Raw genomic sequence first — 21,680 nt, 5'->3', positions numbered from 1 at the left:
GACATACATATAAATCAACCAACATATGTTTATGGCTGAAGCCAAAGCACGTCTCCTTAGCCCAGTGGATGGCACACTATAGCCGCGAGACGCCGGCGAGGAGGAGAGGCGCAGGCGAAAGAGCCAAGTCCCGCCTCTCCTCCTCCAGCTCCACACCCTCCCAATCCGTAGCGATAGCAACAAGTTCGGGAGAGCCTCCGCGCATGCGCGCGACGTCGTCGTTCTCGCATTTGCGGACGCGACTACGAAAAGTTTGCGGGACGCTGCCTTTTAGCCAAAAAAAGCTTAAAACCGATTCGCGAGCTACAACCGCCACTTAAGCGTACGCAGCGTCGTTACGCACTAGAAAAACACCTTGTACATTCGTTAGTTATAGAGAATGACACAGGGGGAGGGCAACATTTTTCCCTGTCCCCGCGGGAGCTCGTTTCCCCGTCCCCGCCATTTCTTTTTCCGCAAGCTCCATCCTTATCTGCACAAGCCGCCAACACTTTAAAATCCTAAAGTGCTGGAGGCTTGTGCGGTTAAGTCAGAGCTTCCGAGAATGGGGGGGGGGGTAGGGGCACGGACCAAATTCCCTGAAGCGTCCTAATGATCCAGACACCCGTAACCGCGCCCTTTTTTTTTTTTTTTTTTTTACCAGCGTCGCTCCTCCCCTTAAAGGCTCAGCCGATCTCCTCGCTCGTCTCGTGCCGTCTCTCTCGCCTACGCGCGCCCTCCCCTTTAAGGCGTCGGGGCGGGGCTGTAGACCGGAAGCGCGTCATTTCTTCCGGCTTCACATGCTGCTGGTTGCCCGGCGCTGCTCGTCCCTGGTTGGCAGCGTTTGGCCCGCGCGCTCGGTTCCGCCTGGTGGTCCTGCCGCCGCCATGCGTAAGGAGCCATGCTGCCGGGTGCTGCCTTTACCCGGAAGACCTGAAGGTGAGAAACTGCCGAAAAAGGCCGGACAAATGGGATAGTAATCTTATAAAACTACAAAGAGAACCCAAGTGGAGGGAAGGGGCGGGGCTCTTAAGGCTCCTCCCCCCCAGGAATCTCCAGGGTTTACTTTAAAGGGGCCTGCCTGACATTTAAGATCTTGCATGGCTGGTGCTCTTCCCCTTTTACACTTCCCCCTATTCGCGGGGGTTAGGGGCAGAACCGGCCCGCGAATATTAAAAAAATCCATGAATAATATTTGGGCCGGTTCTGCCCCTAACCCCCGCTTTCCTCCGGCTATTTTAAGCCCTGAAAGCCCCCCCCTTAAGCCTTACCTGGTGGTCTAGCGGGTTTTCGGAGCAGGAGCGATCTTCCCACGCTCCTGCCCTGTGCAGATCGCTCACAGGAAATGGCTGCCTTGAGCTCCTGTAGTCAAAACCGCAAATAAGCGAATCCGTAGATACGGAATTCACGAATACGGAGGGGGAAGTGTAATTCCTCTATCTTGGAATTCTGCGAGACCTATCCAAAGCTTAAATGATCTTTCCCCTCATTAAAAGGTGTTATCTATATTGGAAAATTAGGGAAATCTCAACTTTAAAATTACTCAGCTTTGGAATACCTTGGTTCCCCAAAAATAAGACCTACCCTGAAAATAAGCCCTAGTATGATTTTCAGGGTAAGTCTTAATATAAGTGCTTCTCCCACCCGCCGCTGCGCACCCCCCTCTCACTGACCCATCTCTCCATCACTGATGATGTCATCAGCAACGCTCAGATAGAAGGCTGCAAAGCAGCCTATGTAGATTGGATGGGAGGGAGAGATTGGGGGGGGGGGGGATGCATGGTGGAGGGATAGAAAAATGCTACAAGGGGGGGATGGGCAGGAGGGATAGAAAGACACTGCACAAGGGGATGGGTGAGAGGGGAGGAAAGATGCTGCACATGTGGGGGAGAGAAAGGAAACAGGAAGAATTGGGGTGGAGGAGAGGAAGGGAGAGATGATCATTACATGAAAAAAATAAGACCTAGTGCCTTTTTGGGGCCCCAAATTAATGTAAGACAGTGTCTTATTTTGGAAGAGACACGATAATTTTCCTGTCCAGCTGCACAATTTGGGCCCTTTCCAATTATTTCGAAAACATCTGAAAACTTACCTATTTTCAAAAATGTAAATTTTGCTGCTCTCTATGTAATCACTACTTTCTTATTATATATCCCTTTCTTTAAAAACTGTGCCGAGCTCTATCCTCATAGAGAAGAGGCGGGATATAAGCTTCAGGTTTAGTTTAGTTCAGTTGAAAACTAGAAGTTGCTTACTTGTAAGGGCAATTCTCACCTGGACAGAGCCCACCTCAGCTAGTCTCCAGCTAGAAAGCTCTAGAACAGCGTTTCTCAGCTCAGTCCTGGGGTACCCCCTTGCTAGTCAAGGTTTTCAGGATATCCACAATAAATGAATATACTGAGATTTGTTACTGCACAAAGTTGTAATGTACAGAGCTGTCCAGTTCCCTGAAGAAGCCGTTGATGAAACGGAGACACCCCGTAGGGATATATCAGACAAGAGACAAGTGCTCCTTTCTTGATGTGCAATTTATTATTAAGCATTGACTGTCGAAGGTTTTTTTGACCTATGATTGAACCTTCATATGAGGTAACCGTGCTGCTTACTCATGCACATCACAGTCTGCCCCATCCATATTAAGGGCTCCTTTTACGAAGCCGCGTTAGTGGTTTAACGTGGATTATAGTGCGCGCTAATTTGCCAGCCGCTACCGCCTCCTCTTGAGCAGGCAGTAGTTTTTCAGCTAGCGCGGGGGTTAGCCGCTAACGCGGCTTCGTAAAAGGAGCCCTAAGTATTTATTTAAGTAAAGTGTAATTAATTAATAAGACAATTGTGGTCATATTGTTTTCACTTTTGGTGTGTATAGTAATATATTTTTTAGTGGATTCAGCCTTCTTTTTTTGAATACAGTTGCTATAAATTATTTTACATCCAACCAGTATCTCTCCCCTCTCCTCTGTGGCATTCCAGCATCTGCCTTTCTATTTCTCAACCCCGTCCATCTTCAATATACCTTTCATGTGTCCCCAATTTATTTTTGCTGCTAGCGCCAACCCCCAAAGTCTTCCCTCTGCCGTGTTCCACCCTCACTAACATCACTTCCTGTTTCCTGTCTGGCAGGATGTAGCAGATGGAAGCATTTGGGGGCTGGTGCCTGCAGCAAAAATGAACCCCTGTAGGCCCTAGGTATGTGTGAAAGGTATACCAGGGAGGGATGGGTTTAAGAGAGGAGGGCAGATGCCAGGATGCTGAGGGAGAAGGTAGTGTGGTGCCGCCGCTGGGTGACATTGAGACAAATCTGGGTGGGCCTCTGCCCACCCATATTTATGCCACTGGGCCAGAGCCAACACTGCCCCAGAAGTCTGTCTCTTTTTTCCACCCCCTCTGCTTTGTTCTCCAGACAATAGAAGAAGTTGGTGAACATCGTTGCTTATTACAGAGGGGAACTGGTCATGCTTCTTTGCTCAGGACCCACCCAATGGTTTATCGCTATGGGATTTAGGCCCCTGGTATTATAACACACAGGAAGATGTGTGTACAAATCCATATTGGCGTTAGTTAACTTTAGTAATTGATTAGGTCAATTAATTGATAGTTAACAGCTTGTTAACCTATTTGCACATTCATATTTTGGAACCACCAAGAGGTAAATGTCTGTGATCATTGCTTTCTTTGTTTTAACCATTTTCTGTACTTTTAAGAAGCCTTTTTTTGTCCATATGTCTTGACTAGAGTGGAAGCCCCATGGTACAGGGGAGTCTCTTGTGTATCTCTACAGCAGTGTTGGTTTCTAATGATACTACAGATGATGGTAACCCTGGCTTGCAATAACTTCTTGGGCTGGTATTCCATAACATATGTTTGACTTGTTCCTGGCTCTTCCCAGATTGGGCAGAAGTTCTAAAGACAGCGGCTGGAGTCCTTCACGAAGGAGGGGTGATAGGAGTCCCGACAGACACTATCTATGGCATAGCCTGTTTAGCCCAGGACTCCCGGGCCATCAAGGGAATCTACCACATGAAGGAGCGCAATGGAGGGAAGCCCTTAGCCATCTGTGTCAGAGAAATCCAGGACATATACCGGTAATCCTTGCTTAAGGTTTTGTCCATTGTCTTAATTGTAATGTTTCCATGAGAAATGTCCTCTGAATGGATCACTTTGCAGCAGCCTTGAAGAGTAAGCAGAGGCCTGTAGGTGTCCGTGTCTGTTATAAACCATAGTGTTTCTTGCTGTTGTTTTAATTCACGTCTGGTTGCAGTACTGGAAGGGCCAATTGACAACCTCTGTATATAATGGAGGCCTGGTCTTCTTAATTTTAACACAGTACCTATTTATTTCAAATAACCCTGGCATACAGGTTTTATTCCTCAGTTATAATGCTGGTTTCCACCATGAATTCTTGTTCCGGGATGCTTTTGGACAATAACTGCCCTTTTAAGGACCAAAACAAGCTTTATAGCTTTTTACCCTCACCTATTAATTTTCCCCTTTTACTGTGCTCTTTTCCTCAAAGATTGTAGTTCTTCCACAACTGTGATGTTAGTCCATATGTTTTGTTTTCTTATGTGTTTTATTAACTTATTCTGGGTTTGTTTAATGCCTCTAATTTTAACTTGTTTTTATATAATTTTTTACATTGTACACTGCTTAGAAACTTGATTAAGCGGTATAAAAATGTTGAATGAACATTAGAGGTTGAAGTAACTGATACCTCAAACCGTTAGGATTACAGAGGTGACCAGATCTAGTAAAGATTTTCTTCCTAAAATTGGTGAGCTGAAGGTGGTGAAACGTTATGTGCCCTAGGACTCTGAAATGTGTCATTGTTTCAGCCGTTCTCTTGCCTTCTAATTCTATAGATGTGTTCACACATGGGCTGGGAAGGGATTTGAAGGCTGTGATGGTTTAGATGGGCTGGATTGAGCTTTGACAGGGACTCCAGTAGATGGAACCTAAACACAGTACCGGGCAGAGCTCTGGGTTTCTGACCCAGCAATATAAGAAAAAGCTCTCTCTTAGTTTAAACTGTTTTTTTTTTTTTTTTTTTTTAAACTGAGTTTGGGCGCCGGTTAGAGAATCCAGGCGTTGGGGTGAATCATCTTGGTGCCTAACTTTAGGTGACTTGTAGAAAATTAGCCCCATACTTCTGTCAAAAAGGAACATTTGCCAATCTTAAAAAGACCCAACTGCAACCTCGCATGGGTTAAATTTTAAGTTGGACTTGAAAGCAGAACGTGCTTTCCTGCTTCTTGCCCTTGGGTCTCAGTGAAAATTCCTTTCTCATCCCTAGGTACTGCCGCGTGCATGTTCCTGACAGGCTCTTGCAAGATTTGTTACCTGGTCCTGTAACACTGGTATTGGAGCGTTCGGAGGCCCTCAGCAAAGACCTGAACCCCTTCACTCCTGTAAGTCCTAGCGAGCAGGTAGCTCTTCTATGCTCGGTTTTCTTAATCACTTTGTTTTGCAAAACAAAATTCTAAATTCATGCGTCTTAAAAAAAAAAAAAATCAAATTATGCTTGAGTACCTGAATAAATTCATATAAACCATTCTGAGCTCTTCTGGGAGAACCGTATAGAAAATTGAATAAACAAATAGTGTGAAGAGTTTCAGCCTCTGATAACCAGAGCTGGGATTGTGACATCATAATGCCTCATTCCACCAATAAGAACCAACCTCATCAGTGATGTCACAATGGCTAGATTGTCTTATATTTGGCTCACTTTTACTACATTTTGATTTCTAGAGTGGTGCAGTGGATAAAGCTACAGCCCCAGCACCCTGCAGTTGGGGGTTCAAACCCACGCTGTTCCTTGTGACCTTGGGCAGGTCACTTAATCCCCCATTGTCTACCGACGCCTAAGTTTAGGAGCTAGTAATAGAATTTCCCCCTATGTGTCGTCATCTCATCAGTTTTATATAATTCTTTTTGTAAAATATAACTCTTTTTATAAAATACTTTAATTTCTTATTCACAATTAAATAACACTTAGCTTGATTGAGGAAGTGGTCAAGCAGGTGAAAAGGGGAAATAGTCTTGAAAAAGCGGGAAGCGAAACATTTTGGCTGTAACCCTGGCTTTCAAGACCACAAAGCTAAGGGCTGCTTTTACTAAGGTGCGCTAGCGTTTTTAGCGCGCGCTAACCTCACGCTACGCGGCTAGAACTAATGCCAGCTCAATGCTGCTGCTAGCGTCTAGCGCGCGGCATTGTAGCATACGCTATTCCACGCATTAAAGCCCTAACGCAGCTTAGTAAAAGGAGCTCTAAGTGTTATTTAATTGTGAATAAGAAATTGAAATATTTGATAAAAAGAATTCTATAGAACCGATGAGGATATGACATGAAATGCTTAGGGGGTAAAAAGAAGAACACCTCGCCTTAAAATCCAAATAATCCAATGAAAGGCAAGGTAGGCGTCTATTCAACCAATGAGAAAATCTTTATTCGTGAAATTAGTCTTTGTTCCTGAATATAGTTCCAATTAGGATCCAAGTTTCGTCGTAATCAAAATGCCTTCATCAGGGGACACTCGTATAAGGCTCACTGAACACGATGAGGAGCCGGCACACCTGCTGTAGCAGGCAATGCTCCAAGCTCCACTCCTTATATCAGTGTCCCCTGATGAAGGCGTTTTGATTACGACGAAACGTGGATCCTAGTTGGGATTATATTTAGGAATAAAGACTAATTTAACGAATAAAGATCTTCTCATTGGTTGAATAGACGCCTACCTTGCCATGTAACGCTTAGGGCAATGAGTGAAATGAACCCAGAGTTGTCGCTGAGGTTTCTAAAGCTTGAATGTCTTAAACATAGAAGTTGAGGTGTGAGATATTGTTAATGTGGATCGTTACCTCGAGATAAGTAAGATGGAGAAGAATATATTAGCGATGAGGCATAATAAATAGTTACTGTAAATGATTTTAGTTTTGAGGGATGGCAGATGAGAACAAAGAACAGAATGGTTTGATAGGATGTGCACCCGAAAATTTTGCGACAAAAATGTAAAGTATAAATACTCGCTGAAATGCCTTGGGAAAACAGCTGATAATTAAAAAATGAGTCTAATGCCAATAAATGTTCCGGAGTATGTGCAAATGTGGTCTTACTTTAGTATTTAGCAGCAATTATGCATATAATTGCAGTTATAGAGTTTGGGCCGGATTCTGCAAACGATGCCTAAAAAAAATGCCACCGATCACGTGCCAATTATGCTAACAGCACCGTTTACAGCATCGCACCTACCATCGAACACAAGCACTGGTAATGAAGGCCAGGGACTTGAAGGGATTCTTGGTGCCTAGGTTAGACGAGAATTGCATCTACAGAGGTGCCTAGCAGAGGCTAAAGTCATTTCTGGCGTAAACCATGCCTACTTTGCCGTTGGGCATCTCTGTAGATGCTATTACACCGTCCTACTTTTTTGAATGATGTTTTAATTGGTTTTAAACGACGTGGCCAATGAACACTAAAACTATTAAGTTAGGCAGCAGCGGGGTGCCTACTTCCGCCTAACCTATGGTGCCGTTTAGAGGATTTGGGCCTTTAGGCGTAGTGCACATGATTTAGGGGGCTTTTAGAGAATTAACCCCAATGTTTCCAGCAGTTGCAGGATCGCGCCTTTAGGGCTGTTTGTAACTTATTACTTCTCCCCTTTTCTCGCAGCTTGTTGGAGTACGCATTCCAAACCACCTCTTCGTACAGCAGCTGGCTCAGGCGTGCTCGGGACCACTGGCCTTAACGAGTGCCAACGTCAGTTGTCATGGCAGCACGCTGACTGTGCAGGTGAGGGCTGATTGGCGGAGACCTTGCAACTTGATTTCACTTCCCCTTACATTTTCACAATGATATTTTTAATTTATCACATTGTTCTGGGCTACTTCCCAATCTAAGTTTCCAAGTTTATTCTAGATTTGATATACTGACCATCAACAAGTATCTGGTTGGTTTACAATACTAAAATTAAGAAACAATTTTAAAAGAAAAGGGGTCACTTAATAAATATTGCATAAGTGACTGACGAGACATAGACAAGCTTGGTACGTGAGGTACTGGAGTTGGGGGTTTGAAAAATACATCAAAGTAAAAATAAAATTTAAGAGGAAGGTAAGAGGGGGAGGGAAAGAAACCAGGGAGGGTTTCTTTTTTTTTTTTGGCCCAACAAGTATATCTAGAACAGGGATTCTTAACCCAGTGTTCAAGACACACCTAGCCAATTGGGTTTTCAGGATTCCCGACGCCATTTTTTGAACCTGATAAACCGGGTACAGCTTTGAGCGCTCGACTATTCAGACCCCAGAAGAAGCCAGAGTGGCGAAACGGGTCCCGTCGGGCCGATAGTCTGAGCACAGCTGACAAGCGACTGGCTTAAAAGATAAAAGATAAGTGTCGCTTCTATGTTTGCATAAGTAATTAGAGCAAACTATTAAGTTTTATATAAAGTTTTGAAAATCATTAAAGAAGTTTTATAAGCATTGAAAAACAATCAAAAAATACGGTTTGAAGCCCGATGAAAGAAAAAGTACCTACCTGTCGTGGTGATGAACATCTAACACACAGGTTACTGAGGGCTTCATTCCATGACCTAAGTTTATTCCAGTCCAGTGTTTGCATTTGACTTTCTGGGTATTCTGAAAACCCAGACTGGGTTGAGAATCTCTGATCTGGAAGGATATAACAAAGCCAGGAAAGTTTGGGTTTTTGTTTTTTTTTCCAGAAATGGTTGCAGCAGAGCCCGGAGAGGGTGTTCCTCCGTCCCTTGTTCTTCATGGGGTTATAGCAGATGCAAGCTTTCTCAGCTTCTGGCTTCTAAGTTCTTGAGCTGGTTTGTAGCTCCAAAGAATACAGGGTTGCTTTTTGTTAACTTTCACAAATCGTGCAGTCTATAGATATATTTGAGAATCGGTCTCCAGAGCGTGTTTTGCTGATGTTAAGGACCTAGAAGGTCTATTGGTTAACTACTCATTCTTTGTGTTTCCAGGAGTTCCAGGATCTCTGGCCACAGCTGTCTCTCGTCATTGATGGGGGTCCCATCGGCGATGATTCAAGCTCAGTGTGCCGTCTTGGATCAACAGTGATTGATCTCTCTGTGTGTGGGAATTATACAGTTATCAGACCTGGATGGTGGGTATTTTAGAGAGGAGACAATGATGGGACTTAGATTAAGATAGATGTAGGGTTACAGAAGTTGAGACTGGCTGGCAAACACCTCTCCTATTGAATTGTGACAAATCAGTATTGTGATGAATTTGACTCTGAATGTAGGTGCGTTCTATCCCAGAAATTTATTTTGCAGTTTAAATCTACTTTTAAATTAGGTTCTATAGTAGAGAATGACACGGGAACTCATTTTCCCATCCCATCCCTGCGAGTTCTTTTCCTGATGCTGCCCCATTCCTGCAAGCTCTGTCCTCGTCTGCACAAGCCTCAAGCACTTTAAAATCATAAGTGTCCGAAGCTTGTGCAGTTAAGGCAGAGCTTACAGGAGTGGGGCAGTGATAGGAACAGCAAGAAAATTCACGGGGACGGGGAAATTGACTTCCTGCGGGGGTGGGAACAAATTTGTCCCCGTGTCATTCTCTATTCTATAACCTCTTTGAGTGATGATCATTTGTTCAATGGAAGGCATCCTTCCTTTATCCCAGGACAAGCAGGCATGATATTCTCACATGTGGGTGACGTCATCTACGGAGCCCCAGCGCAGACAGCTTTTCAAGCAAACTTGATTGAAGTTTCAAGTTTGCTATGCTGCACCACGCATGTGCATGCCTTCTTGCCCACTAGAGGGCGCATCCCCACCTCGTGGTCCTCAGTTCAGTTTTTTCCGCGGAGCCAGAAGCCCTGTGGAATTTGTGCTCTTCTAATTTGCCTTCTGACACTGCGGCTGAGTGTTTTTTTCTCGGTCGCTGTGCTTAATTTGTGTTTTTATTTTGTTCGTGTGTCTTTTTTCGTAAAAAAAAAAAAACAAAACTTTTTCGTTCGGCTTCGGGGGCTCCCGGTAGCCGCGGCCGCGGGACCTCGTTCGTTCCCGGCCGGTTTTTGGGCCCATGTCCCGTCTCTTGACGGGCTTTAAAAAGTGCACCCGGTGCGATCGGCTGCTTTCAATCACCGATCCCCACCGGTGGTGCTTACTTTGTCTGGGTCCTGAGCACCCGACCGACTCCTGCACTCGGTGCTCTACTTTTCAGCCGAGAGCTCTCCGCCGCCGTCGTGCTCGGATGGCGGAGCTCTTCGCTGTCGACCCCGCGGCGGGGAAGGCCTCGACGTCGGTCTCGGCTTCGGCCCCGGCCTTGACCTCGGCCTCGACTCCCTCGACCTCGCCCCGACAGCCTGCTTCGTCGAAGCCGGCGTCCTCGACCCCGAAGTCGACGGTGGGTAAGTCCTCACTTCCTTCTTCTCTTCCAGCCTCGAAGAAGCCATCCTCGGGCTCATCGGGGGCGGGTGGGTCGTCCTCGGCCCCGCCCCGAGCGTCGAAGTCGGGTGCCCCGCGGGAATACTCGAGACCGAGGTCGCCCTCGAGGGAGCACCCGCCGGCCCAGGATCTGCCGACTATGATGGGGGTTCCCGTCTTTCAAGACTTACTCCGTGCGCTCATTGCCTCGGAACTGTCCGGTGCCCTCGCGCACCTCCAGCCGTCTTCGGCCTCGTCGGCCCCGGTCTCGGTACCCTCGACTTCGGCCCCCGGGGTGGCTTCGGCCTCGACCCCGACCTTGTCCTCGACCTCGGTTGACCAGCCTGAGCGGAGCGTGCGGCCTCGGGACAAGGTGCGGAGGGTTCGGAGAATCTCTTCCTCTTCTTCTTCGTCGAGGTCCTCCCGGGGCTCCTCTCCCTCGGGTCGGCCTCAGGCGAAGCGTCGGCCGAGGAAGCCCAAACGTCAACGGGGCTCTCCTTGACGCCGCGGTTGCTCCTCGCCGACCGAGGCTGAGACCCTGCAGGTCTCCGAGCTCCGCCTCGATAATCCGAGGCTTTTCCGTTCCTCCGAGGTGGAGTTTTCGAGGGACTCTTCGCCGAGACGGAAGGGGCGTGCCTCGGTGCCTCATACCCCGGGGACTTCCCGCAGGGGTTCCTCGGGGCATGGGCGGTCCCCGACCCTGTCGAGGTCGCTGGGTGCAGCTTCTTGGGGTTCGGGGTCTGGCACCGGTAAGGAGCCTTGTTACTCCCATGAGGCTTCCCCTTCTTTTTTTTTTTTTTTTTATTATTTATTTATAAATTTTCACATTATTTAACAAGCATATCATCTTGTACAGAAAGTGTACCGTATTTTCGCGGATATAACGTGCGCGCTATACGCGTTTTTACCTACCGCGCATACCCCTCGCGCGTTATATGCCTGAGCGCGGTATACAAAAGTTTTTGAACATAGTTCCCACCCCGCCCGACGCCCGATTCACCCCCCCAGCAGGACCGCTCGCACCCCCACCCCGAACGACCGCTCGCACGCGCTCCCACCCGCACCCGCATCCACGATCGGAGCAAGAGGGAGCCCAAGCCCTCTTGCCCGGCCGACTCCCCGACGTCCGATACATCCCCCCCCCCCCCCCCGGCAGGACCACTCGCACCCCCACCCCGAAGGACCGCCGACTTCCCGACAATATCGGGCCAGAAGGGAGCCCAAACCCTCCTGGCCACGGCGACCCCCTAACCCCACCCCGCACTACATTACGGGCAGGAGGGATCCCAGGCCCTCCTGCCCTCGACGCAAACCCCCCTCCCCCCCAACGACCGTCCCCCCCAAGAACCTCCGACCGCCCCCCAGCCGACCCGCGACCCCCCTGGCCGACCCCCACGACCCCCCCACCCCCCTTCCCCGTACCTTTGGTAGTTGGCCGGACAGACGGGAGCCAAACCCGCCTGTCCGGCAGGCAGCCAACGAAGGAATGAGGCCGGATTGGCCCATCCGTCCTAAAGCTCCGCCTACTGGTGGGGCCTAAGGCGCGTGGGCCAATCAGAATAGGCCCTGGAGCCTTAGGTCCCACCTGGGGGCGCGGCCTGAGGCACATGGTCGGGTTGGGCCCATGTGCCTCAGGCCGCGCCCCCAGGTGGGACCTAAGGCTCCAGGGCCTATTCTGATTGGCCCACGCGCCTTAGGCCCCACCAGTAGGCGGAGCTTTAGGACGGATGGGCCAATCCGGCCTCATTCCTTCGTTGGCTGCCTGCCGGACAGGCGGGTTTGGCTCCTGTCTGTCCGGCCAACTACCAAAGGTACGGGGAAGGGGGGTGGGGGGGTCGTGGGTTTCGGCCAGGGGGGTCGCGGGTCGGCTGGGGGGGCGGTCGGAGGTTCTTCGGGGGGGCGGTTGTTGGGGGGGGGGGGGGGGTTTGCGTCGAGGGCAGGAGGGCCTGGGATCCCTCCTGCCTGTAATGTAGTGCGGGGTGGGGTTAGGGGGTCGCCGTGGCCAGGAGGGTTTGGGCTCCCTTCTGGCCCAACTACACAAAGGTACGGGGAAGGCGGGTGGGGGTGTCGTGGGGGTCGGCCAGGGGGGTCGCGGGTCGGCTGGGGGACGGACGGAGGTTCTTGGGGGGGGCGGTCGTTGGGGGGAGGGGGTTTGCGTCGAGGGCAGGAGGGCCTGGGATCCCTCCTGCCCGTAATGTAGTGCGGGGTGGGGTTAGGGGGTCGCCGTGGCCAGGAGGGTTTGGGCTCCCTCCTGGCCCGATATTGTTGGGGAGTCGGCGGTCCTTCGGGGTGGGGGTGCGAGTGGTCCTGCCGGGGGGGGGGGATGTATCGGACGTCGGGGGGGGGGCATCAGGCTTTCAGGATGGGGACAGACCTTCAAGGGGGGACAGGACTTCAAGGGGGGACAGTGCACGGAAAGTCAGGGGGGGTGAACGGAGAGTCGGGACAGCGCACGGAAAGTCAGGGCAGTGCACGGAAGTCAGGGGGGGTGAACGGAGAGTCGGGACAGCGCACGGAAAGTCAGGGCAGTGCACGGAAGTCAGGGGGGGTGAACGGAGAGTCGGGACAGCGCACGGAAAGTCAGGGCGGGCGAAAGGAGCGTCGGGCATCATGCGCGGTATACCCGTGAGCGCGGTATACAAAAGTTTTTGTACATACCATCGTGATTTCTGCGCGCTATACCCGTGTGCGCGTTTTACACGGGTGCGCGTTATATCCTCGAAAATACGGTAATTAAGATAACATAATATTAAAATTACTTTCCATCCAGAAAATAAATCAAATTATAATAGGAAATTATTTCTCTACTTAATCACACACTAGTCCTCCAAATTAGGATCCATGATTAAAAAAATAGGAGTGATTGAACTATCTAATAATTAACAAGAAAGCTCATTATCTGATGCTGAAATAAAGCTAAATTATTACTTGGACTTAGATATTATTCCATTTCAAGGCGCTTATTGGAGAGGAAGGCCGTCAAATGAGCCGGTTCAAAGAACACATATTTTAAAGTATGATACCTCACTACACATTTACAAGGATATCTAAGGAAAAATAAACCTCCAATTTGAGTCACACCTGGTTTCAATAATAGAATTCCCTTCTTCTCTTTTGAGTCTCCCTAGAGACATCAGGAAAAATTTGAATATGGAAACCCAGGAAGTCTCTGGATCTATTTTTAAAGAAAAGTTTAAGAATCCAATCTTTGTCTGGAGCCAAAGCCACAGACAATAAGAGAGTGGCTGAAATAGCCACTTCTCTATCTGATTGTTCCAATAAAGCAGAAACGTCCAGGGAACTTTCCTGAGTTTTTCCAACACCTTCTTTCTTCTGAGAATCCTGAGTCTTTGTAGGTAGATAATACACTCTTGACAAAGGTGGTAAAGAATTCTCAGGAATTTTAAGTATTTCCAGAAAGTAACACTTTATCGTTTCACTTGGGGAAATTGATGGAACCCTTGGAAAGTTAATTAAGCGTAAATTATTTATGCGGCTATTGTTTTCAAGTATTTCCAATTTTCTCCTTATAATCAGATTATCCTTTACAAGTATATCATGATGGCTTCCAATCATTTTTATTTCCTTCTTTTCTTCTTGCATGTCTGATTTCAATAATACAATATCCTCTTTCAAAGTTTTATTTTCTTCTTTCTGGTCTTTCAATTCTTTATCTAAATTTTTAATTTGAGGATTCAAGGAATTTCCCAATGCCAATACTAATTCCCAAAGTGAATCTAGTGTAACTTCTGGGGGTTTAACTGGAGCAAAGGGAACTATTAGTGTAGAATAAGCTGGCTCAGATGATTGGTTTACCTCCCCAGTGCCTTGTTCCTCCATAGCAAAAGATGGTCCGATCGCTGGTTTCTCCAAAAGAAGCAAGTCCTTTTGAGCCATTTCCTGCAGCGAGCCCTCCGATTCACTGGCCTCTCGAGGGGAGAATACTGCCTCTTCGGACACACTCTCCTCTCGCGGTGAGCTGGCTCCCAGCGGCAGCGGCTGGAGGGGAGGCGTCCTGACGTCGGGGCTCAGAGTGACGTCTAGCCCGTGGGTTTCTGCCGAGGCACTCCTCTCTGCCGGCACTCTCAACGAGCGATTCCCCGAGACAGTTTGCTCTATTTGCAGGCGTCTGAAAATGTCTTCGATGGTAGGAACTGTGGGCACCAGTCGCTGGGAGGCACCACCAACGCTTTTGCCCCTTCTTTTCGGCATCGTAGAGGTATGAGAAAAAACGCTCTCAGACGACCCGACAGCATTCAGATAGCGGCAGCCATCTTGGATCCCTCTCCACACCCCCCTTCTTTTTTGGCGACGCGGGCTTCTCGATCTCCCTCTCCGCCTTCGAAGCCCTCCTCCTTTTCCAGATTTGTGCTTGAGATGGGGAGGGCTTTGGACCTTGACCTTATGTCAGGCTCTCAATACACGAAGGAATTTTTGGAGGAGCAGGATTTGCCCTCTCCCCCAAGGGAGACTCCTCGTCTGCCTCTCAACAAGGTTCTACATCAGACCTTCCTGAGAAACTTGGACTCCCCTCTTACAGTCACAGCGGTTCCATTGAAGATGGAGTCGAAGTACCGTACGGTCCCTTGCAAAGGCTTCGACAAAGCACAGCTGTCATACCAGTCGTTGCTGGTGGAGTCGGCGTTGAAGAAGTCTCAGCCTTCTAGGGTCTCTGCTGCGGTCCCCCCAGGGCGGGAGGGACGGACCCTTGACAAGTTTGGTCGTCGCCTCTATTCTAATTCCATGATGGCTGCCAGGGTCCTTAATTACGCATTCACCTTCTCGTCCTATTTAAGGCAGATGGTGAAGGCATTGCCCCGTTATTATGGGGTCATGCCGGATTCCCATAAGGGGGATTTTGGTACCTTTATGGCCAATTTGTCACAGCTGCGTCTGTACCTTTTTCACACAGTTTACGACGCGTTTGAGTTGGCCTCTCGTGTTTCCGCCTTTGCGGTGGCAATGCGCCGTCTCGCATGGCTCCGTACCCTGGATATGGACCCGAACTTGCAAGAACGTCTGGCTAATCTTCCATGTGTTGGCTCAGAGTTCTTCGATGAGTCTTTGGAGGCGGCGACCAAACGCCTGTCTGAACATGAGCGCTCTATCGCTTCATTGGTCCGTCCTAAACCCTGGACCCCGCCGCAGAAGCCGTTTAGACCTCCTCCGTGGCGATACCCGCAGAAGTCGATGCCGGCTTTTTCGAGGCCTCCGCCCCGGCGTCCCCCTCAGCAGGGCAGAGCGTCCCAACCAAAGCCTCAGGCGCAAGGGGCGTGTAAACCGGCTCCGTCTTTTTGACGTGATGCGCGGATGGGGGCGCGCCCCCTCCGCTCTATCGTCGGCCCCCCTTCCCATCGGGGGCCGCTTACAGGCCTTTCTTCCAGCCTGGGCTGAGATCACGTCGGACGCTTGGGTGCTCCGGATCATCTCTGAGGGCTACTCGCTGAACTTCTTAGCCATGCCACCAGAACATCCACCGGGGGCTTCTCTTTGCTGTCGAGACCAGCTTCCACTTCTCCTGTCGGAGGCCAGGTCCTTGTTGGGCCTTCGGGCGGTGGAGCCGGTGCCCCCGAACCAAAGGGGACGGGGTTTTTACTCCCGTTACTTTTTGATCCCGAAGAAGACAGGGGACTTACGCCCCATTCTGGACCTCCGGAGGCTCAACAAGTTCCTTGTCCGGGAGAAGTTCTGTATGTTATCCCTTCCAGTCCTGTACCCTCTGTTAGAATTGGGGGACTGGATGTGCTCCCTGGACCTGAAGGAAGCATATACTCATGTTCCGGTGCATCCCGCCTTCTGCAAGTTCCTCAGGTTCCAGGTGGGAGAGTTGCACCTCCAGTATCGGGTCCTCCCCTTTGGGCTGGCTTCGTCCCCTCGAGTCTTCACGAAGTGTATGGTGGTGGTCGCGGCGGCCCTGAGATCTCGGGGGCTGCAGGTCTTCCCCTACCTGGACGATTGGCTGATCAAGGCGTCCTCCAGGGAAGGGGTTATTTCAGCGACCCGACAGACTATCATCTTCCTTCAACGTCTGGGGTTCGAGGTGAACTTTTCCAAGTCCCAACTGTGCCCTGCTCAATCCCTTCAGTTTATCGGGGCCGTGTTGGACACAGTTCGCCTCCGTTCGTTCCTTCCTCCTCCGCGGTTGGAGGCCTTGCTTCGCCTGTCTCGACAGGTTTCGCTGCTGCCCTCAGTTTCTGCGCAGTGCCTGATGGTTCTGCTCGGCCACATGGCGTCGACGGTCCATGTCACTCCGTTCGCCCGTTTGCACCTGAGGCTTCCTCAGTGGACCTTGGCCTCCCAGTGGCGTCAAGATCGGGACCCAGTCTCATCCCCTATAACAGTGACGCCTTCCTTGAGACGCTCGCTCTGTTGGTGGACCAACTCTTCCAATCTTTCCGGGGGTTTGCTCTTTCTCGTTCCTCCGCATCGCAAGGTCCTGACCACGGACTCTTCGGAGTACGCGTGGGGGGCGCATCTAGACGGTCTGCGGACTCAAGGTCTATGGTTGGCGGAGGACCAACGTTGTCACATCAATGTTTTGGAGCTTCGTGCCATTTTCCTGGCGGCTCGAGCGTTCTGCCACCTGCTGCACGATCAGGTAGTCCTCGTACAGACGGACAACCAGGTGGCCATGTATTATGTGAACAAGCAAGGGGGAACGGGCTCTTGGTCCATGTGCCGAGAAGCCCTGCGCCTTTGGGAATGGGCAGTCTCCCAGAACATCTTCCTACGTGCGGTTTACATTCAGGGAGAGAGGAACTGTCTGGCGGACAAACTCAGTCGTCTTCTCCAGCCGCACGAGTGGTCGCTCAACTCCCGAGTTCTGCGCGAGGTCTTCGACCGCTGGGGGACTCCTCAGGTGGATCTGTTTTCCTCCCCGGAGACTCACAAACTGCCCCTCTATTGTTCCCGGATGTACTCCCAGGACCGTCTCAAGGCCGATGCCTTTCTGCTCGACTGGGAGGGGAGGTTCCTTTATGCGTTTCCTCCTAACATAGTAACATAGTAGATGACGGCAGATAAAGACCCGAATGGTCCATCCAGTCTGCCCAACCTGATTCAATTTAAATTTTTTTTTTTTTTTTTTTTCTTCTTAGCTATTTCTGGGCTAGAATCCAAAGCTTTTCCCGGTACTGTGCTTGGGTTCCAACTGCCGAAATCTCTGTTAAGACTTACTCCAGCCCATCTACACCCTCCCAGCCATTGAAGCCCTCCCCTGCCCATCCTCCTCCAAACGGCCATGCACAGACACAGACCGTACAAGTCTGCCCAGTAACTGGCCTAGTTCAATCTTTAATATTATTTTCTGATTCTAAATCTTCTGTGTTCATCCCACGCTTCTTTGAACTCAGTCACAGTTTTACTCTCCACCACCTCTCTCGGGAGCGCATTCCAGGCATCCACCACCCTCTCCGTAAAGTAGAATTTCCTAACATTGCCCCTGAATCTACCACCCCTCAACCTCAAATTATGTCCTCTGGTTTTACCATTTTCCTTTCTCTGGAAAAGATTTTGTTCTACGTTAATACCCTTTAAGTATTTGAACGTCTGAATCATATCTCCCCTGTCTCTCCTTTCCTCTAGGGTATACATATTCAGGGCTTCCAGTCTCTCCTCATACGTCTTCTGGCGCAAGCCTCCTATCATTTTCGTCGCCCTCCTCTGGACCGCCTCAAGTCTTCTTACGTCTTTCGCCAGATACGGTCTCCAAAACTGAACACAATACTCCAAGTGGGGCCTCACCAATGACCTGTACAGGGGCATCAACACCTTCTTCCTTCTACTGACTACGCCTCTCTTTATACAGCCCAGAATCCTTCTGGCAGCAGCCACTGCCTTGTCACACTGTTTTTTCGCCTTTAGATCTTCGGACACTATCACCCCAAGGTCCCTCTCCCCGTCCGTGCATATCAGCTTCTCTCCTCCCAGCATATACGGTTCCTTCCTATTATTAATCCCCAAATGCATTACTCTGCATTTCTTTGCATTGAATTTTAGTTGCCAGGCATTAGACCATTCCTCTAACTTTTGCAGATCCTTTTTCATATTTTCCACTCCCTCTACGGTGTCTACTCTGTTACAAATCTTGGTATCATCTGCAAAAAGGCACACTTTTCCTTCTAACCCTTCAGCAATGTCACTTACATACATATTGAACAGGATTGGCCCCAGCACCGAACCCTGAGGGACTCCACTAGTCACCTTTCCTTCCTTCGAGCGACTTCCATTAACCACCACCCTCTGGCGTCTGTCCGACAGCCAGTTTCTGACCCAGTTCACCACTTTGGGTCCTAACTTCAGCCCTTCAAGTTTGTTCAACAGCCTCCTATGAGGAACTGTATCAAAGGCTTTGCTGAAATCCAAGTAAATTACATCTAGCATATGTCCTTTCCCTCTGATCTTGAGGACGTTGGTACATCTCAAGTCGACCAAGGCCACTATGATCCTCATTGCGCCTCGTTGGCCACGGCAGCACTGGTTCTCCCTACTCCTTCAACTCAGTGTCAGGGAGCCGCTGCTTCTACCTGTTTTTCCCTCTCTGCTGTCTCAGAGTCGGGGTTCGCTGTTGCATCCCAATCTTCAGTCTTTACATCTGACGGCTTGGTTCCTTTCCCCTTGACTTCTCCGGTTTCTCAGTCTGTGAGGGAGGTTCTGGAAGCCTCGCGCAAGGTCTCGACTAGGCTTTGTTATTCCCAGAAGTGGACCAGATTTTCATCCTGGTGTTCCTCGAACCATCTGGATCCGAGTTCGGTTCCGGTGTCTTCGGTTCTGGAATATTTGTTGCATTTGTCCAAGTCTGGGCTGAAGACGACTTCCATTCGGGTGCATCTCAGTGCTATTGCTGCTTTCCATCGGCATCTCGAGGGTCAATCTCTCTCTCTTCATCCTCTGGTGATTCGTTTCATGAGGAGTCTAGTGAATGTTAATCCTCCTCTGAAACCTCCTCCTGTAGTTTGGGATCTTAATGTGGTCTTGGCTCAGCTGATGAAACCTCCTTTTGAGCCTATTGACAAGTCCTTTCTTAAGTTTCTCACTTGGAAGGTGATATTTTTGCTTTCGCTCACATCCGCTCGTCGAATTAGTGAACTGCAGGCTTTGGTTGCGGACCCGCCCTTTACTGTGTTCCATCATGACAAGGTGGTTCTTCGCACCCATCCTAAATTTTTACCTAAGGTTGTGTCTGATTTCCACCTCAATCAGTCCATTGTTCTTCCGGTGTTTTTCCCGAAGCCCTACTCTCATCCTGGGGAGGCGGCACTTCACACGCTTGACTGTAAGAGGGCGTTGGCTTTTTATCTTCAACGCACCAAGTCTCATCGGAAGGTTCCTCAATTGTTTTTGTCCTTTGATCCTAATCGATTGGGACGTCCTGTTTCCAAGCGCACCTTGTCCAACTGGTTGGCTGCTTGTATTTCTTTTTGCTACGCTCAGGCCGGTCTCGAGCTGCATGGTCGGGTCACGGGACATAAGGTCCGAGCGATGGCAGCTTCTGTTGCTTTCCTCCGGTCTACTCCGGTAGAGGATATCTGCAAGGCTGCCACTTGGTCTTCGGTTCATACTTTCACCTCCCATTACTGCCTGGATATGTTATCCAGGAGTGACGGCCGGTTTGGCCAGTCAGTTTTGCGAAATCTGTTTTCCTAATTGCCATCCTCCCTCCTGCCCTTTTTTGGTTGGCTTGGAGGTCACCCACATGTGAGAATATCATGCCTGCTTGTCCTGGGATAAAGCACAGTTACTTACCGTAACAGGTGTTATCCAGGGACAGCAGGCATATATTCTCACAACCCGCCCTCCTCCCCGGGGATGGCTTCTTTGCTGGCTATGGAACTGAGGACCACGAGGTGGGGATGTGCCCTCTAGTGGGCAAGAAGGCATGCACATGCGTGGTGCAGCATAGCAAACTTGAAACTTCAATCAAGTTTGCTTGAAAAGCTGTCCACACTGGGGCTCCGTAGATGACGTCACCCACATGTGAGAATATATGCCTGCTGTCCCTGGATAACACCTGTTACGGTAAGTAACTGTGCTTTATCAGCCGATGGTTTCTCTTATTTTAATAAGATCGGTAGGTCAATATACTGTTTTAAGAAAACTTTTAAAGACATTCTTGTTTAAACATTTTTTTATCTTGAAATTTATCATCTACTGTTAACGCAAGGACAAATATTCAAAGGGAACAATAAGGGCTCCTTTTTATTAAGCTGCGTTAAGGCATTAACGTGCAGAATAGCGCGCGCACTAGACCTTAACGCCAGCATTGAGCTGGCGTTAGTTCTAGCCGCGTAGCGCGCGGTAATATCCTGCGTGCTCTAAAAACGCTAGCGCACCTTAGTAAAAGAAGCCCTAAGTTTAACTGGGCTTGTTCCCAGAAATATATTGTTATCCGCCATGAACTCGTTAAGGGCTTTGGCAGAATATAAGTCAGACTTAATGTAATGTGGGGTGGCCAGATCCAACCAAGCAGTGATATTGCAGTAATCTCAAAGCCTCCAACTCATAAGCTGATTTTCCTCTTCCCGATGTAGTCAGTGAGTCCTTGTTTTGAGCTGTGTGCTTCCTTCGGCTGACCACGGCCCAGCACCTTTTTAAATGTTTTGCCTTCTCTTTCTAGTGCATTAATACCAACCCTTAAGATTCTGGAGAAGTACGGCCTGACCCCTAACTCTCAACAGGATGCCTGACGTACAAACCTTGGGGACGTGCAGACTGAATTTTAGAGCTGAGGGTCTGGTTTGTTTCCTTTTGAGGTTCTGATCTGAACGGACAGGGGTGCAGCAGTTCTGGTGCTGTTATCTCAGTATCTTGTAGCCAAAGCATTGAAGGCAGCTCGACAATCAAGACGCACATCCATTGAAGAAACCAGCATCTGCCAACTGGGTTATTGTGCGATGGATTCCTCCGAGCTCGTGTGTGTGTTTCTCTTTTATTTTTATTTAGCAGCTGACATCTGGAAGGTTTTTCACATTCCTTCTATGCTTTATTTCTGGACTTATGACCAAAGCTTCAGCAGAGCTGGTGGAAACTGTTCCTGCTTTTTTTTTTTGTTTTGCCTTGTCTGCTTTCAGACTGGTGTCGGAGAGCGGAGGCCCGCTGAAAGGCTGACCGAGGGCAGGTTCTACTTGTTTACTTAGTTCAGTCTGTTACTTTGTCTAAATACTGAATTTTAAAGCATTCGTTTTAACACTGGGAAATCATTCAGTTTTGTCAATAGGTAACATAGACAAGAGGCTTATGAGCGTATTCTGTTTGGTGTATTCTCTCTCTCTCTTTCTCCTCCCCCCCCAATAAATTATTTGTCCCACCCAC

At 49.2% G+C, this 21,680-nt stretch overlaps 1 protein-coding gene and 1 long non-coding RNA gene across 2 annotated transcripts in view; one reads left to right on the top strand and one right to left on the bottom strand.

Annotated features, from left to right (window-relative positions):
• Nucleotides 1–716, bottom strand: part of LOC117365725 — a 12,346-nt gene extending 11,630 nt beyond the window's left edge. Inside the window, exon 1 of the long non-coding RNA XR_004540446.1 lies at nt 641–716. This is a non-coding gene — a long non-coding RNA (uncharacterized LOC117365725). The remainder of the gene's footprint in view (nt 1–640) is intronic.
• YRDC (yrdC N6-threonylcarbamoyltransferase domain containing) lies at nt 693–21,680 on the top strand. The gene is made up of 6 exons (XM_033956476.1): nt 693–918; nt 3,866–4,061; nt 5,270–5,384; nt 7,646–7,765; nt 8,961–9,103; nt 20,986–21,680. Exons 1-6 carry the CDS (start codon nt 780–782, stop codon nt 21,053–21,055), a joined length of 783 nt encoding a protein of 260 aa, XP_033812367.1. The 5' UTR covers nt 693–779; the 3' UTR covers nt 21,056–21,680.

The sequence above is a fragment of the Geotrypetes seraphini genome, chromosome 8 (genome assembly GCF_902459505.1).
Source record: "Geotrypetes seraphini chromosome 8, aGeoSer1.1, whole genome shotgun sequence".
In the NCBI taxonomy this organism is placed as follows: domain Eukaryota; kingdom Metazoa; phylum Chordata; class Amphibia; order Gymnophiona; family Dermophiidae; genus Geotrypetes; species Geotrypetes seraphini.
The sequence above is the reverse complement of the archived record's forward strand: the minus strand, read 5'-3'. Positions and strand labels throughout refer to the sequence as shown.

Coding starts and splice junctions, on each gene's coding strand:
- YRDC (XM_033956476.1), top strand. CDS start 780: ATGCTGCTGGTTGCCCGGCGCTGCTCGTCCCTGGTTGGCAGCGTTTGG. Junction 4,062..5,269: donor GAAATCCAGGACATATACCG/GTAATCCTTGCT, acceptor TCTCATCCCTAG/GTACTGCCGCGTGCATGTTC. Junction 5,385..7,645: donor ACCTGAACCCCTTCACTCCT/GTAAGTCCTAGC, acceptor CTTTTCTCGCAG/CTTGTTGGAGTACGCATTCC.